This window comes from Myotis davidii, unplaced genomic scaffold, assembly GCF_000327345.1.
Source record: "Myotis davidii unplaced genomic scaffold, ASM32734v1 scaffold316, whole genome shotgun sequence".
Taxonomy (NCBI): Eukaryota; Metazoa; Chordata; class Mammalia; order Chiroptera; family Vespertilionidae; genus Myotis; species Myotis davidii.
Genome location: NW_006287072.1, coordinates 581,730 through 597,887, shown reverse-complemented (window position 1 = coordinate 597,887; position 16,158 = coordinate 581,730). Strand labels below are relative to the sequence as shown.

Genomic DNA, 16,158 nt, shown 5'->3' with positions numbered 1-16,158 from the left:
GAAACCGGTTTGGCTCAGTGGATAGAGCGTCGGCCTGCGGACTGAAGGGTCCCAGGTTCGATTCCGGTCAAGGGCATGTACTGCGTGTGCGTGCACTTCCCCAGTGGGGGATGTGCAGGAGGCAGCTGATCGATGTTTCTAACTCTCTATCTCTATCTCGCTCCTTTCCTCTCTGTAAAAAATCAATAAAATATATTTAAAAAAAAAAAAAAAAACATCAGTATATAGTTAGTTGACCCCAATAGGACAAGTCAACCGAAGTAATAAATGCATTAAAATTTAAGGTGGATAGCAGAGTGTCTTCATTTCTTTAGCAGAAGCTTGTGGAATATTTATCCAAATAAGCTCTTCAATGTGATTTTGTATACACCACTGAAAATCTGGGATGATAATCCTCAGAACTTGCAGAGAGGATCTTTGCTCAACATACTTTGAAAAAGGCTGTAAGGGATGTACTTTCCTTCTGAACTGATGCTTTTAAGACTTGGCCATTTGTTGTTCTGCCACTTAGGTTTCACATTAAGAGCAGTACATAATCCATGTATGGATCATAGTGACAAGTGGCAAAAAGTTCAACCCAAGAAGGACACGTCTTTCAAACTAAGGTCTACAATGAACTGCCTTCAGATGCTAAAAGCAAAATCCATGGCACAAAGCAGAGTCAATGTTAAATAAGCTGGCTAATTTTTGTTCAGAGGCATTCCTTAGGGCTAGCTACTCATCCACACATAATAAACCCTCCCTAAAAAGAATGGAATGAAAAAACCATTAAAATTGAAGTTGTTTGTTTTTGTTTGATTAGGAAAAAGAGAAGTAACATAATTTTGATATTCAACTATTGGTATTTAAATCAAACACATTTGTTTTTCTGTCAAACTTGGAAAGAAAACCAACTACACAGTCCATTATTTCCTTAAGGCATAAACACTCCGTAAATCTATTATTGATTTACTACCTTCAAGAAAGTTTCCATCTTTGATTATTATTTTCATTTATTGTCATTCATGATAGTAACAGGTTTTAATTCCATTTCATAAAATTATATTTTTATTTTTCACTTATTTGTTCAAATATTTCATTCAAGCAAGTCTTGGACTCCTTTGGAGACTTTTATCTGAAAGTTCTAAAATTAATTACATAAGAAAAAGGGATCTGATTATATAAATTCATCACTGTGCAAAGATTTTTAAAGATAATAAAATAAGCTGTCTTGTGTTTTAAGAATGAAATTCAAGTGCTTCTGGTGCTGTCAGCTGCCGCCATGCCCACCTTGAGCCCTCACTCTTGCCTGAGTGACGGAGGCACGGTGCTTTCATCAGGCCGACCCTGTGTGGATGAGACCGAGCTGCTCGGCAAGAACAGCAGCATCAGGCCTGGCTCCAGAGCATCGAAGACAAAGACAGCAATCTGGTACCTACTGTCAGGCCAGCCTCAGAGTACCATGATGCGGAGGAAGAGGAGAATGAAGACAGTGAAGAGGGCTTGGAGGATGATGAACAAGATGAAGAGGACATGCAGGACGTGGACAAGATGAACTATAGTGAGTCGCCTGATGATGGAAAAGTCAAGGAAGTGGACATGGAAGGCAACGGACAGGATCAGGGCCAGTGAATGAGCTAGGCAGACAAGGCAGGGTGGCCTGAGGGAGATTCCAGGCTGACCCAAGTACCATGCAACCCCTGACAACCAGCTGGTCACCCCAGTGCCTGAAGCTCACCCTCAGGCACCTCCTCAGCAGCTACCAGGACCTGGTTTATCAGTCTGCCCTTGAACCCCCTGGGCCTAGCCCACCCCACCTTTCCGGCCAGTACCTCACCCCTTATTTGCCAGGTATAGTCTCTTTCTAAATCTTTTTAATAAAAACAGGACTGATCCTCCCCAACCCCGCCAAAGAATAAAATTCAAAAGTTTCAGAGAATTTTCCCCTTAAGTAACTTTATTTTAAAAGATTTAATATTTATATCTGTGTATTTGTAAAAAACAGCTCTGTAGAGCCCATCACATTCTTGCATAAGACTACACATTTCCAAAGTTATCAATTACTAATATATATACATTAGAATTTTAGTCTTTAAGTAATATGTAAAATCTTTAAAGGATTTGTCTTTTATAAAATATATTTTTATTCCTTTGAGCCAAAATTTACTTAGCAAGAAGGCTGTAAATGCATATTTTTTACTAGCATTAGGAAACCCTCCCCCTTCAAAAAAAAAAAAAAAAGAAGGAAAGAAAGAAAGAAGAAGCAGAAGAACGAAACACTGGGTTGATTCGTAGGGCCCACCTGTCACTTCATCCCCTCTTCCTTAAAGAGTGCTCTGGCATCCTAAGGCCCAGCCCTCCGTGTTTCCTTCAGGTGACTCACCGTCTGCTTCCTGCTGGTTCAGGAACTGCTCTGCCCCAGTCTACAGATCTCACCTGCTCTTCGATGTGAGTCACTGACATTAGCAAGAGAGCAAGTTGCTCCAGTTGTTCCTGAACAGGAGACTGCAAGGTGCCCAGAGGACCATCTCAAGACAGGTTGGGAAGCACCTACCTTCTCTGGCAGGGGAGGAAAATGTTTATTTTCCATGCTTTCCCCAAAACCCCACATCCCCGCCAACCTTAGTTTTAAAGTGTATTCTTACTTAGAGTTGAGAAGCCTGTTTCAACTTAAAGACACCAGTATCAGGTGAATGGACAACCAACTACCGCAATGAAAGGTAAATAAAAACTTTTTTTCTAATTGTCTGAAAAGCTGTGGTGGATAGGACGCAGCACTGATTAAGACTGATTGCACCTCTGCTGAAATCTGAGGTCTGAAGAAAGGGGAGGAATTAGAACGCTAACTGAATGATATGTCTTTGAAAGCACCACTTTTTGACACAGGCGCCATGTGTCCTTCCCAGAGCTTCACTGTGTACGAGGCAGGCAGGCAGAAAATGTACAGTGTGTTTGTGTGCATGTGCCTTCGAATGTAGAAATGATGTTCTGGAAATCATTTCTATTGGAGAATTTTTTTTATCACAAATCGAAAGTGCCTTGTAATTGTTTACCAAGACCCAAAACTTAAATTTGTTTCATAATCTTTTGCTCACATTTTATGTTTAGAAAAAAAGACCAGAAGGAAAACAGAAATTTTTCTATTCTGATTGCCTCATTTTGATAAAAGAATCTCAATCTTTTCATTGTACCACAAAGAACAGGGCAATTTTCATTCTAAATCCTTAGGAGATCATGTTAAAACATGTCAGAAAAGGCACTGAGAAAACTGCCCAGCTACTGACAAACAGCTCAGCAACGGCCTGCTCTGGCTTACGTTCAAATCATTAGGGAGTTTTCGCTTGATTAAGGAAAACAAGAAGCAAGCATGGAAATCTGACCCCTTCTAAGTTATAAAGAGGACTTTAAAAGATAGGTGAGTCTATGGCAGAGTGACTTTTTGATGTATTAGGTTAAGATCTGTCTATTATAGAATTTTATATCATATTCTCAAGTTGGATCTACTTTCATTTGAGGTATGTTAACATTTTTAACAACTTTCTAATTAAAGATTCCAATTTACTAGAAAAATGAAGAGCAAAGTTTGTTTCTATATTATCATCTACATAGCAGGGCTCGGGGAAAGAGCCAGACACTGCTGATATTTTATTTCATTATCATTTCTACTAGTTTGAGGTTATCAGTCTTTCCTCCTTGAAGTTAGGGATCAAGTAGATGTGTCTCTTAGTTACTGCAGCAAAATCCTATGGTAAACCTACTGCTTCCAACACCTACTTGAAAAAGCAATTCAGGTACGTGTGAGTTGGGATAAGGGGTTCCAGGGGCAGTTAGATTGCTGACATACTTAACAATGTAGCCTACAGGAAAAGCATAATTAGTCAGACTATGGAAACTATTTCATGAAGAGAAGAGGAGAAATGTTCCCAGCCACACACAACATGCTGAGAGGGCTCTGTGCGTTGGGCTCTGGGTGGGAGAAGGAAGGCTAAATGAGAGTGGTGTGCTTTATTTAGGTTAGTGGTGTCTGTGCCCTTCAGTCTGCCTGCTTTTTTCTTCCTTTCTTGATATCTAATGATTTAACATAGTATAATATTTCATGCTATATTATGAGAAAATGCAACCAAAATTTAAGATAGGGGAGATAAGAATGGCCGTATGTTATTTAATGTATGCCTTCAAATTAAGGAAAATTAGGAAAACCATGATACTTCCTACACGCCCCTCCTGCCCCCCCAAAAAAGAGCATGCTCTGAAGGCAGGACAGAAGTGAGGTGAACTCAAGCTGAAATCACCCACAGTCCTCAGGGCACACAACAGGCACAGGCATGGAGCAGTTTAGTTTGGGGGGAGAAAGCAAAATGACCAGGGTTTGTGTGCTGACTGTGCCAAAAGTGATCAGGGTGACTTGGGCAAGCCGCTTATTTCCCCAAGAACTCATTGCCTTCCCTCACAGTAATGTGTGTGTGTGGGGGGAGGGGGGCGGGCGCTAGATTCCATGGTCATTAGAGGCCCTCGGGGGTGTTATCAAGAACCCAAGGCTTGAACCAAACACAGGAATGCTTGGGGACACTGGCAAAGATGGTGAGAACTGGTCCTCCCGTTTGTCACCAGCCAGCTGCATGATGCTGATCAAGTCTCAAACTCTTTAGGTTGCAGATTCTTCCATTGCAAGATGGAAAGCTTTCCATTAATACTAATGCAAGGGTCAATTGCAGTTCCTACAACTGTGAAGCAGAGGGAGGAGAGCAGAGGCAACCATGACCATGTGGTTAAAAGGAAGAGGATGAGTCACATGGAAAACATTAAGATGAACAAGAAACAAGACTCAACCCTGCTTCAGGACAGGGGTTAAAACCAGGCTCCTATCTGATCTGACAGAATTTCCAAACTTTCTACCTCCTTATATAGCAAATATGGACAGAAGAGAACATCTGCTCTCCATCTTCTACCTAATTAGCATATTTGATCTGTCACTGACACTTACTAACCATACATAAAAAATGTACACTAAAATGCATTTGAAAAAGAGCAATGATTAAGTTTCACTTGGTGTAAGACAGCCATTAAGTTATTCATACAGGGAGTCCACAATTCCTCTTATAAGGCAATTTCTTTTTAAAAAAAATATATTTTTATTGATTTCAGAGAGGAAGGGAGGGGAGAGAGAGAAAGAGAGAGAAACATCAATGATGAGAGATAATCATTGATCAGCTGCCTCCTACACGCCACACACTGGAGATCCAGCCTGCAACCCGGGCATGTGCCCTGAGCAGGAATCAAACTGCAATCTCCTGATTCATAGTTTGACACTCAACCACTGAGCCATGCCAGCTGGGCAAGGCAATTTCTAATACTAATTTCTGTGAATTACTTAAATGACTTTTTCTAACATATTAGAATGCATATGGCACAGACTGTCCTTCTAGCCTTAATACTAAAGCAACAACCACTAACACGCATTTTATAGTTTTAACACATGTCCACGTCTACTGAATATTTTCACACACACACACACACACACACACACACACACACACACACTTATTTATTTATTTTAAAAGCCCTCACACAACTTTAAGGTGTGTACTGCTGTTAACCCTATTTTACAGCTGAGCAAACTAAGGCTTAAGTGGTACACGAGTACGAAGCAGAGCTCTGACCTTGAAGCATTGCTTAGTGTGGGTAGGGTAACAGGTAAAATTTGAAAGATTTGTGATTTATTCACGGCACCACTTGGCTGCAGCAGACAAACGGTTGTCTCAAGTCATTACACTGCAGTCAAGTTGGAGTTACTTGACTTCCTCGTTTTCCCAAAGGAGACGGCAGGTAATAATCGGCATCTGAACGCCACTTTTACAGCAGCAGGAGAGAACAGCACTTAGGGAGCTGCATGCCAACCCAGCTCTTCCCCCCCCCACACGCTGTGTGAACCTGGGTCAGCTCTAGCACTCGGGCAACAGGTAGCACGTCTGCCGTTCATTTGAAAGGGGGTTACTAATTCTTACTACCACTCAGGTAGCAACTAGCTATTGACTTTTTACCACAATGACAGATTTATAAAGATTGAGTGAGGTAATACTATGGTAATACTTCAGTTGATCCTCAAATAGATCCCATGATGAGTGTTTTAGAAAATAGGAAACTGAGGCATGGATGGGTTAGGGAATCTGCCCAGATAACTCACAGATCTGCAATTTGAATCCAATGTCCTTTTAATAAATTAAATATAACTGAATAATTTAGAGTAATCCCAAACAATACAATTAGCCAGCATTTGCTGAAGCCTCACTCTTATTAATATTACTGTTGTTGTGTCTAACAAGATAGAAAATAGACATTTCAGCTGCCAGGGGAAGGTGTGCCTGTAGGCTTAGGTTGCAGATATTACTGGCTTTCGGCTGCGGACATGGAGTAGAGAGAAACCCTTTTCAAGTCCATGATTCTGGAGTGCACCCTTTGCTAAATATATCAAGATCCTGGTTGCTTCCAAAGAAGAAGGCAGTATTAAAAGAAAGCAGCAGAAACAAAATAATACTAAGCTCCCTGCAGTATAAAGGAGTTTATAGAAAGAAAAATGGTAGCAGGAGGCTACTTGGATGTTAGTACAACCCGAGCACTCACTCAGCTGTGTGACTCGCAGGCCACAAGTCAAGAGAAGAGATCCAAGAAAATGGTGTGGGGCACAAGCTGTCTCTGGACTCAGGCACTGCAGGGCCTTCCACACTCCTTTAGGGGAGGAGCATCTACTTGTCCAAACGTGTTCCTCCTGTACCTGCCAGGCTCAAACAATACTGAAAACAAGTCCTCAGTGGGCTTCTGAAAGCAACTTCGGTAAACTGCCTAAAAGACTAATTGGAAAAACTGCAAAGTTAATTGTTTCCTGGATGCATTTATAAAGAGGGCAGTCCTTCATGTCATGACTGGGTACACAGTACTCAGGGCTCCCAGTAACATACGACCCTTAAAAACTCACAGGTAAATTGTTTTTCTTTTGGTTGTTTCAACCCAGTATATTAAACAATGAAAACTTCAAATAAGATAAAAATTTGTTTCAAAATTGTGAATGTAGTACCCATATTATATGTAGCAAAATGAATGAATAAAAGAATAGTGGATGTCCTCAAAAAGTAAACTACTATGTCAATGTATTAGCATATTATGATCACTACTGAATAAATAAAACAGTAATATAGGTAAAACATCAATATTCCCTTTTCCTTTTACCCTAAAATATTCACTTTAATTTCATGTTGCAAACAACAACAAAATATATATACCATATATATATGTATCTAAAATGAAAAAAGTATCTATAGCCACCAGTACAATACCTCACCTATTATCTCTATTTTCATTCTAAGGCCCAGAAATAATGACTATCAGATATGCACCCAATATTTGTGAAGGCACATTGGGACTCAGCATACACACTGCTGATAATCAGATTACAGTCTATATGAAACTGCAAGTCAGACAGACTCTAACCAGCTGGCCAACACACAAACCAGTTTGAGTGCTCAAAATTGATTTGCAAGTGATTTGCTCTGATGGCCTCCCTATTCCTTCTTGATCCTGGAAGACATTCCTAGCAACATAGTAATCTTGCAACCAGTGTGGCAAAGCGCACCATCTCTAACCTTAACTTTCTTCCCCATCCCAAACCCATGTTGCCTCCCTCACTTCTCCCATGAATTACAATCTAATTACAATCTTAGTTCACATCAGACAAGCACTCTCTCTAATATACTCACCTGACTATTTATTTAGACCAGTGGTTCTCAACCTTCTGGCCCTTTAAATACAGTTCCTCATGTTGTGACACAACCATAAAATTATTTTCGTTGCTACTTCATAACTGTAATGTTGCTACTGTTATGAATTGTAATGTAAATATCTGATATGCAGGATGGTCTTAGGCGACCCCTGTGAAAGGGTCCTTCGACTGCCAAAGGGGTCGTGACCCATAGGTTGAGAACCGCTGATTTAGACCCTGACTAGCGTGCCCCTCGACCCCTGCAAAGTAAGGCAGTTTACAGAGATGCTTAATTTTAAGTAAGTTGAAATGCATTTTAAATAAGAAAAAATGAAGCCTGGGAAAATAATGGTGGGAAATTAAAAGCTATGTCAGAGGTGAATTCCACAAATGCCATAATTCCTATCTATTTGATGTAACCTAAATGCATCCGTTCCTATCAATTTATCTACCTTATGTAAACATTTCAAGAGGAAAACAAGCAGGCATAGGATTCAGTTTTTTTATTAGTAGCATACCTAAAGGAACATCAGCCCCAATAGGCAGACTTCAAAGAACTTTCTCTCATGCGTTCTCACTCAGAAAACTGTAGTTGTACTGAATACCCAAAGAGTAGGCCCACTGAAAAGGATTGTGGGCATCAAGTTGACTCAATCCAAGCAAAGACATTCATGGAGGCAGATGTGACAACATAAGGGGTCCACATATGTGGCATACCTAAAATATTTTCATCATACTGCTGTTTCTTCATAATTATTTTAAGAAAATCTCTCTGCCGCCCCCTTCTCCCATTAGACCTGATTCTAATTATAAAAATATCCCCAAGTGCTTGACATACTAGGTTGAACCATATGAAAATGCCATTATGACCTGTAAAAACATTTCCAGATGTTTCAGCCTAACACATCAGCACCAGGAAGGAGTATTCATCCCAAATTAAATACAATGCCATTAAATTCTAAAAGACTATAAATTATTTCAAAGCTTGTCTTACAAACATCAATTTCAGGGAGAAAGAAAAATACCAAGTTAAGGGAAGTGAATCAAAATGAGGGAGAGGTTTGGAGCAGGCATCAGGTAACAAGGCTCTAGGTCACAAAAGGTACAGGCTGAAAACACAAGGGCAGACCTGGGGCAGCCCTGCAATGAAACTACATATAGAAAATTGTAACCCATAGATAAAATTTATTTGCTCTGTCTAGTGTTTTCACAAAATTAAATCAGAATTTAAAATGCCTGTGATCCTATATAATAAAGAGTAATATGCAAATTGACCATCATGCCAACACACAAGATGGCTGCCCCCATGTGGTCAAAGATGGTCGCCACAAGATGGCTGGCAGGGGCCGGCAGTTGTGGGCAATCAGGCCAGCAGGGGAGGGACCAGGCCTGCAGGGAAGGGCAGTTGGGGGCGATCAGGCCTGCAGGGGAGAGCAGTTAGGGGTGACGAGGCCTGCAGGGGAGGGCAGTTGGGGGAGATCAGGCCTGCAGGGGAGAGCAGTTGGGGGCAACCATGCCTGCACCCATGTGGTCAAAGATGGTCGCCACAAGATGGCTGGCAGGGGCCGGCAGTTGTGGGCAATCAGGCCAGCAGGGGAGGGACCAGGCCTGCAGGGAAGGGCAGTTGGGGGCGATCAGGCCTGCAGGGGAGAGCAGTTGGGGGCAACCATGCCTGCAAGGGGAGGGCAGTTGGGGGTGACCAGGCCTATAGGGGAGGGCATTGGGGGTGACCAGGCCTGCAGAGGAGGGCAGGTAGGGGTGACCAGGCCGGCAGGGGAGCAGTTAGGTGTCGATCAGGCTGGCAGGGAGTGGTTAGGGGGTGATCAAGCCTATAGGCAGAAGCAGTTAGGGGAAATCAGGCAGGCAGGCAGGCAAACTGTTGGGAGCCAGCAGTCCTGGATTGTGAGAGGAATGTCCGAATGCCTGTTTAGGCCTGATGGGGCAGTCACACATCCCTCAAGGGGTCCCAGATTGGAGGGTGCAGGGGATTGGAGAATCATCTCATAAAGCACCCCCCGCAACACAACACACACGAACACACACACACACACACACACACACACACACACCCTGTGCACAAATTTCGTGCACTGTGCCTCTAGTTTTATATAAAAATCCATATCTCTTGTAAATAAGATGATCTAGTGGCAATATATGCACACACCTGCATGGCAAAAACCTAGAGTCTGGGATGGGATAACACTCCCCATTCTTTGCAGCCCCCAGCTCTCCTGATGATTTCCACGGACATTTAAACTGTTACCTGTATTTTATCGGCATGCTGGTACTGTTGACTATTTCCTCGTAAACCTGGCTCACCTTCCTCACTGGTGTTGTGGAGCTATATTTGGATGTACAGCTCCCCACTTTAGCCCTCTCACTTCACAGTGTGCTGTTCAGCAATATCAGTGAAGCGGTGTTTTCTCTTTGGCCATGTCTACACAAGATCAATGGACAATTCCTGTCCTCTTATCCTTCCAAGGTTGTACTGTCTCACTTCAGAAGGCAATGAGGCTATTCAGGGGGAAAGAAACTGGTAGATGCTTACCACGATGAGCCAGGTTTCATGAGAGCCTAAATTTAAGTCAAATGCTACCCAAGCTCCAATTGTGCCTGCAGATACTCTGCTGGACTCTGCAGATAGAAGGATTCAGGGACTCTCAGGCAGTCCAGCAAACAAGGAAAATGTAATACAACAGCTGGAGGTATGGACAACCAGGCAGTCAAAGGGGGCTGAGGAGCACTGACATGGTCCATGGGGAAAACATGGGAAGCTTGGGAAAGAGGAGGAAGATAAGTTTGACTTGAAAGTTATGCGAGGAGTCTGCCTAGTAGGCTGGAGAGAGATGGGATTCCAGGACCAAAGGGCCCAGTGTGGGAGCTGGGAGCTGGGAGCTGGAAAGTGGGCAGGCAGACTGCAGGTCAGGTCATGAGGGTACCTGTAGAGGGGCTTGCATTGTTTCATGTTCGAGACAGGAAGCCAGTGAGGGCTGCAACAGAGGACAGTGACTGAGGAATGTTACAGGCAGGAGAGAGACACATGAAGAATACTATAAAAATACAAACACATTGGTTACTATATCTCCTTGTTGTACAAGTTACCATCTTTATACATCAATCCAGAATTATTGTTTCAAATATTCCCATTAGTTTGAGAAGCATTATTTTAAAAATAAGATGATTAATGCCAATGAAGTTGATAGTGGCAGTTACTCTAAAGAAAATGTTACCATAAGTAAAAATGTGTGTATACACACACATATACAAGATGAACTGTAAGTGATGTCAGATCCTTTTACTATATATGTATGGGGTGGAGTGTTTATTTCTTAGTTTTATGGAAAGAGAAAATGAGAAACTGAGGGTTTGATGTTGATAAAAACTGTGAAATATTCACACACAGTATTAAAGACCTCACTAGAGAACTTTTAAAATGATCAATTAAGGTAAGAGATGAAACCGAAGGAAGACCTGTCTCTTCAGTACCAGTCTTATTTCATTAATTTAAATAGAATTACATTTTGGTTAAACTATGACTTGGAGCATTAGAGGAGCTAACCTGACACCAATTCTACTGGGAGAGGTGAATTCCACAAATGCACCAAACTACCCCCACCCGCAGCCCAGGAGGCCATCTTATAAGGAACTTATTTGAATTGTGATGGTGACCAGCACTGTGAAGAATAACTACACTCCCAAGTATAATGCATATTCCATGGGCTGGCTCTTCCAAAACAAGGAACAACATCTCTGTGAGCTTGTGAAAAGCATTCTTCCTTTCTGATAAATGGTAATCAAGCAACTGAAAACATTACCTGGGGTCTTGAATTCTGAGAAACTTGCTTAAGGTACCAGGAGTCACTTGAAATATATATTTGGTTAAGAACATTTTCATCTGAAGCCACTATTCTGGCTATTGGAACTATAGCCCCTAACCTCTCTGACTACTCTCCTCAGAATTTAGCTATGCATAAATTAGACTTTGCCTAAACAGAACATAAAAATATGCATTTCAACTTAGTAAACCTTAAAATTTGACTATGAGTAATAAAACATTTATTATTAAGTGGAGGACAAGAATATATGTCGTGAATTACACCTTTTATTATTGTAGCACTTACAATATAAAATTTACTTCATATATAGTATCTCACCAGATTGTCATAGCACCTTTGGGAGCTAGGCCATAATTTTCCTCATTTCATAGACAAGCAAGCTGGAGCTCTGAGAGGTAAAATGTTTTGCCCAGGGTCACAGACTCAAAGACCAAGTCAAAAACCTATGCCCGCTGAACTAAGTAAGGTCTAGGTCACCAGCCAGGCTACTCATCAAGCCACACAGCTCAGCAGAGAGGCAGCCTGCTCTGTGGCCATGACCTGGGAGCTCATTTCCTGGCTTGGCCTCTCTCTGTCTGTGTGACATGGGGCACACTGTCGAGTCTCACAGGTTCCTCACCTGTACAAAGGGAATCACCAGATTTGGGCTTCAAGTTACAAAGAAGCATTCCATACAACCTTGCCTTCAGGGAATTTACAACCCAGTTGATATCACCCCTGAATGTATATATAACAAGGAGTCACAGATCCCTGAAGAAAGAAAAGGTTAAATCCAAAGATGAAACAAAATATGCCTATTGCAGGCTACAGATATGAAGCATAACTTTGAAGAGAGAGCTTCAGGGTAGTACCTGAAAAACCGGAATGAAGGGCTATGTGCTTTGCATTCCAACACCTTTGGAATACTCACTCCAAGTATGCATTAATGAGGTGCCTATGAATACAGTGACCTAATTCTACTACAAAAAGAAGTAAACTATACCCAGTAAGGTAACATTGCTTTTCCAAGGCCTTCAGCAGAGCTGTTTCTTAGTAGGGCTGGAACACATCCCGCGCCCCCCCTCTTTCCTTTACATTGAAAAAGATTCTTAAGTTACAGGTGATTCCAAAATGCAAGAGAGGCTATACCTTTCACCAGAAACTTCATTAGACAGCTCTATGAACATTACTACATCTTTACCCATGAAATGTAAGGACTACAGCAGTATGATATTTCACTAACTGTATGATCTATCAGTTTAGTGTAGCTTCTCTGTAAGAAAGTGACAACAACAAAACCTCTGATCTGAAACTCTTACATTTCGGACATGAGCTTCTAAAGAACAAATTAGAAAGTAAAGAACAAACAAGAGAGGTCATTAAATTACAAGCCTGTCAAGGCTATCACCACCACCACCAGTCCGAAAACCATGACCCGCTGCATGGGGGGAGCAAGCATTTCACTGGCATTTATCTCTGGATAATGGAGCTTTCAGACCTTGAAGGGCAATGAGATATTGTGAAGCCAGGGAGCATGAAGGCATTGCTACTGAGAAGGGAGCTTGCCCATGAGCACAGTGGCTCCCCAGCCATGCTGAGATGGGACTCAGGAAGCAGAGGAGCAAGGTTGTATGCCCAAGGTCACAGTTCAGTAGCCCTAGTCTTTGCATTGCCCTTCCAGGGGAACAGCAGAGCTTGGGGCATAGGGCACCCTGGATTCAAGCCCCTCTTCCACACACTGACCAAATTTTCCTGGCTCAGTTCTCCCAACCTTAAGAGCAGTGAGCAATACAACCAGTAGGGTTTGCACTTAAAGGCCCCAGCAGTGGGCTGGCCATGGAAAAATAAAACTCTCAACTATGACAATTAATTATCAGGTATGACCTAAACAAGATCTCCTGCCACTATATGGGGGGAGGGGGGGCAGGGGGAGAGTGGCGGTGCTAAGGGGTACCATAAAAATCATTTGTAAAGAGTGTTAAGTGATGGTCACTAAAGCAAGAAAAATCAGAAGTTGGTGAAGGGGGTAGAGGAAGAGGAAGAAAGATATATCTATAACAAGGAGAACATCTGATGATCTATATAGGTCAAATGTCATCACACAAGATTAAGTGATAAATGAAGCAAGGTTTGCAAAATTAAGAGGAGGTCGGCAGGCAGGTAATGCTGGGAGTGTGAGGCTCAGGATGTCATGGAGCGCGTCTGTGGGCTGGTGAGCGAGGACACGAGGCAGCTGGCACTGCTGTGCTGGGCATGCTCGGTGCCTGCACATCTCCTTTCTTAAGACAGGATTCAAATCTAAATTCTTATGTGAAATTTCCTTATGTTTCAACATTGTTCTGCCCAAATAAAACTAGATCTCCAGTTTAGAAGATCAGCAGTTCCTTTGCAAGCCTAACAGAAAAACAAATCCCACCTCTGCCCTATATTCCCCCCTCCTACTTGCTGGTGTCCAAGATTAACCCCCTGAATGGCTATTTTTACTCCAGGGCAGTATAAGAAAGAACTGCAGATTCAGCTTCAATCAGATCTGTTATGAATTGTGACTCTATCCATTACTCCCTATGTGATTCAGGGCAAGTTAATTAAAATGTGTGAACCTCAGATCTTTCCATCTGGGATGGGGGTCCTAGAACACCTAAGTCACAGAACTGCTCTGAGGATTACATGAGACATCAAGTACCAAGTTCAAGGTCTAAGTTAAAGGAAACACAGAGAACACGTTAATCCTTTTCCACCATCCTCACTTATAGAATCACCTTACAACCAACAACATAGCAACACAGTTAATAAAATAGTCAAAGGATGATATCAATGAGTGACTGGGGAAAAAACAAATACAAAACCAGCCAGAAGTTCTGTAAGCACGGATCCCATCTAACCTCAGGAATGACTGTGAGACCTGGGCCTACAGCAGACTTCACATTCTTGGGCGGTTTCATCAGCCCTCGGCTGGGGGAGCAGTAGGTGGCAGGACAGGCTTCCCACCCATGAATGAGGTCCTGGAACCAAGCCCATTGCTACCGCTGAAGCAATCCTCATTGCGACATCCTGCAGGTGCTGGGACATGCAGAGGCACACAGCTGCTCGGCAGTAAACCGCACAGGGAGCCTGGAGCTTAGGTGCTGATGGTAGAAAAAGGCAGCAGGCTGATGAGGCTCAGAGACAACTTGAAGGGCTGGCTGTTTGAGCAAAAAGGTCAGTCAAGTGGCTCCTCACAGGGCGGCTGAGGCCACAAACCACAGGACAGTCTCAGCATAAACAAGGTGACAAGGACTCATTTCGGCCTGTGTCCAAACCATCAATCACCAAATAAAATTCTATTGTGAACCTAGCATATGCAACAGGAACTTACTAGACTTGGCCCCTACCCTGGGGAAGTGTGCCAGTTGCTTTGTACATATTTTCATTTTAACCTTAAATCACCTTGTAATGGACATATTATCATATCACATATGACGAACTGGACGGTCAGAGAGCTGGGGCTGGAGGCCCATGCTCCACCTCATTGCTGCCAGGCTTGGCTAGGAATAAGGGAAGGACTTTTATTTAAAGCCAAGCTAGGAAAGCATCATTTTAAATGCAAGGCATTAAAACGAGAAGCTTATTAAAATCTTCCATAGGTCCTATATCTGTTTTTCCACCTCCCACCCTCTATCTTCCCTTTCTATCACAAGCATGTTTTGTAGAAATAACTGAAATCACTCCCTTAGCTCCTCACCTCACAAGTATTACTCAACCCTCAGTCATCAGCCCCCTGCTTAGGCCCCACTTCCCTCCCCCCCGCACCACCACCACAACACAACACATGCAGCCCTGGCAAAGATGACCAATGATCTCTTTGTTACTGAATCCCATCCTAAGGCACTTCACTTTCCTGTATTACCTCACTTCCCTGCAGCATAAAGCTGGTCACAACTTCTCATTTCTTAAATTCTCTTTTAGAATCACATAACATCCTCCCAACTCTCTAACCACTGATGTCTATCACTGATCTTCTGTTGACCTTAAATTTACATCACCAGTCAGGAGCACTTCCCCAGGTTCCAGACCTGTATCTTCAATGACCTAGTAGACATCTCCACATGGATACTACATAGACATTCTGAAATCAACAATCCCTTCATGTGCTCCTCCTCCTCTCTCTAGCATCAAGCATCTGGGAGGCCACCAACACTCCTAGTCTCTTTCACCAACATTAGTCAGCCACTAATTCCTCAATAGCTTCAAAGTTGTCACATCTCTCCATCACTCAATGCCATCAACATCTCACTAGCAGTTTACTGAATCTTATCTTTGGCCACACTTAGCATGTCCACATGTTCCTTCCCCATGATACCTTCAGAAAAACTGCCACAATCCAGGTATCACAGCTGCCATGGGAACTCCATGATCCTTGCTTCCTCACATCAAGGTACACTGCTATATTTCCACAGCCCCAAAATCTCTCACTCTGTACTTAGTGATCTGTTTACTTCTGGATCCTCCACTTCACTCTAACCTCCTTGAGGACAGAAACGAACCCTCATGGTCTTTATAATCCCAGGGCCTAGAAAGTGAGTGGACTCTCAGTAAATGACCTTATGGAAAAGGTCAGGTTATTGTTGGTTG

General features: G+C 42.6%; 2 protein-coding genes and 1 pseudogene across 5 annotated transcripts in view; 2 read left to right on the top strand and 1 right to left on the bottom strand.

The window, feature by feature from the left end:
- The window catches only part of MED12L (mediator complex subunit 12 like), a 398,615-nt gene that overhangs the window by 134,028 nt on the left and 248,429 nt on the right, over positions 1-16,158 (bottom strand). The window lies entirely within an intron of this gene.
- LOC102769974 lies at positions 1,262-1,611 on the top strand (annotated as a pseudogene).
- Positions 2,417-16,158, top strand: part of GPR87 (G protein-coupled receptor 87) — a 28,473-nt gene continuing 14,731 nt past the window's right edge. For 2 of the 3 annotated variants that reach the window (XM_015560790.1, XM_006758957.2), the window contains exon 1: positions 2,417-2,699. In XM_015560790.1, coding sequence (XP_015416276.1) covers positions 2,693-2,699 — 7 coding nt within the window. In that variant the 5' untranslated portion in view covers positions 2,417-2,692. Of the gene's footprint in view, positions 2,700-14,604; positions 14,746-16,158 lie in introns of all 3 variants that reach the window. The other variant, XM_015560789.1, reaches the window with a different exon arrangement.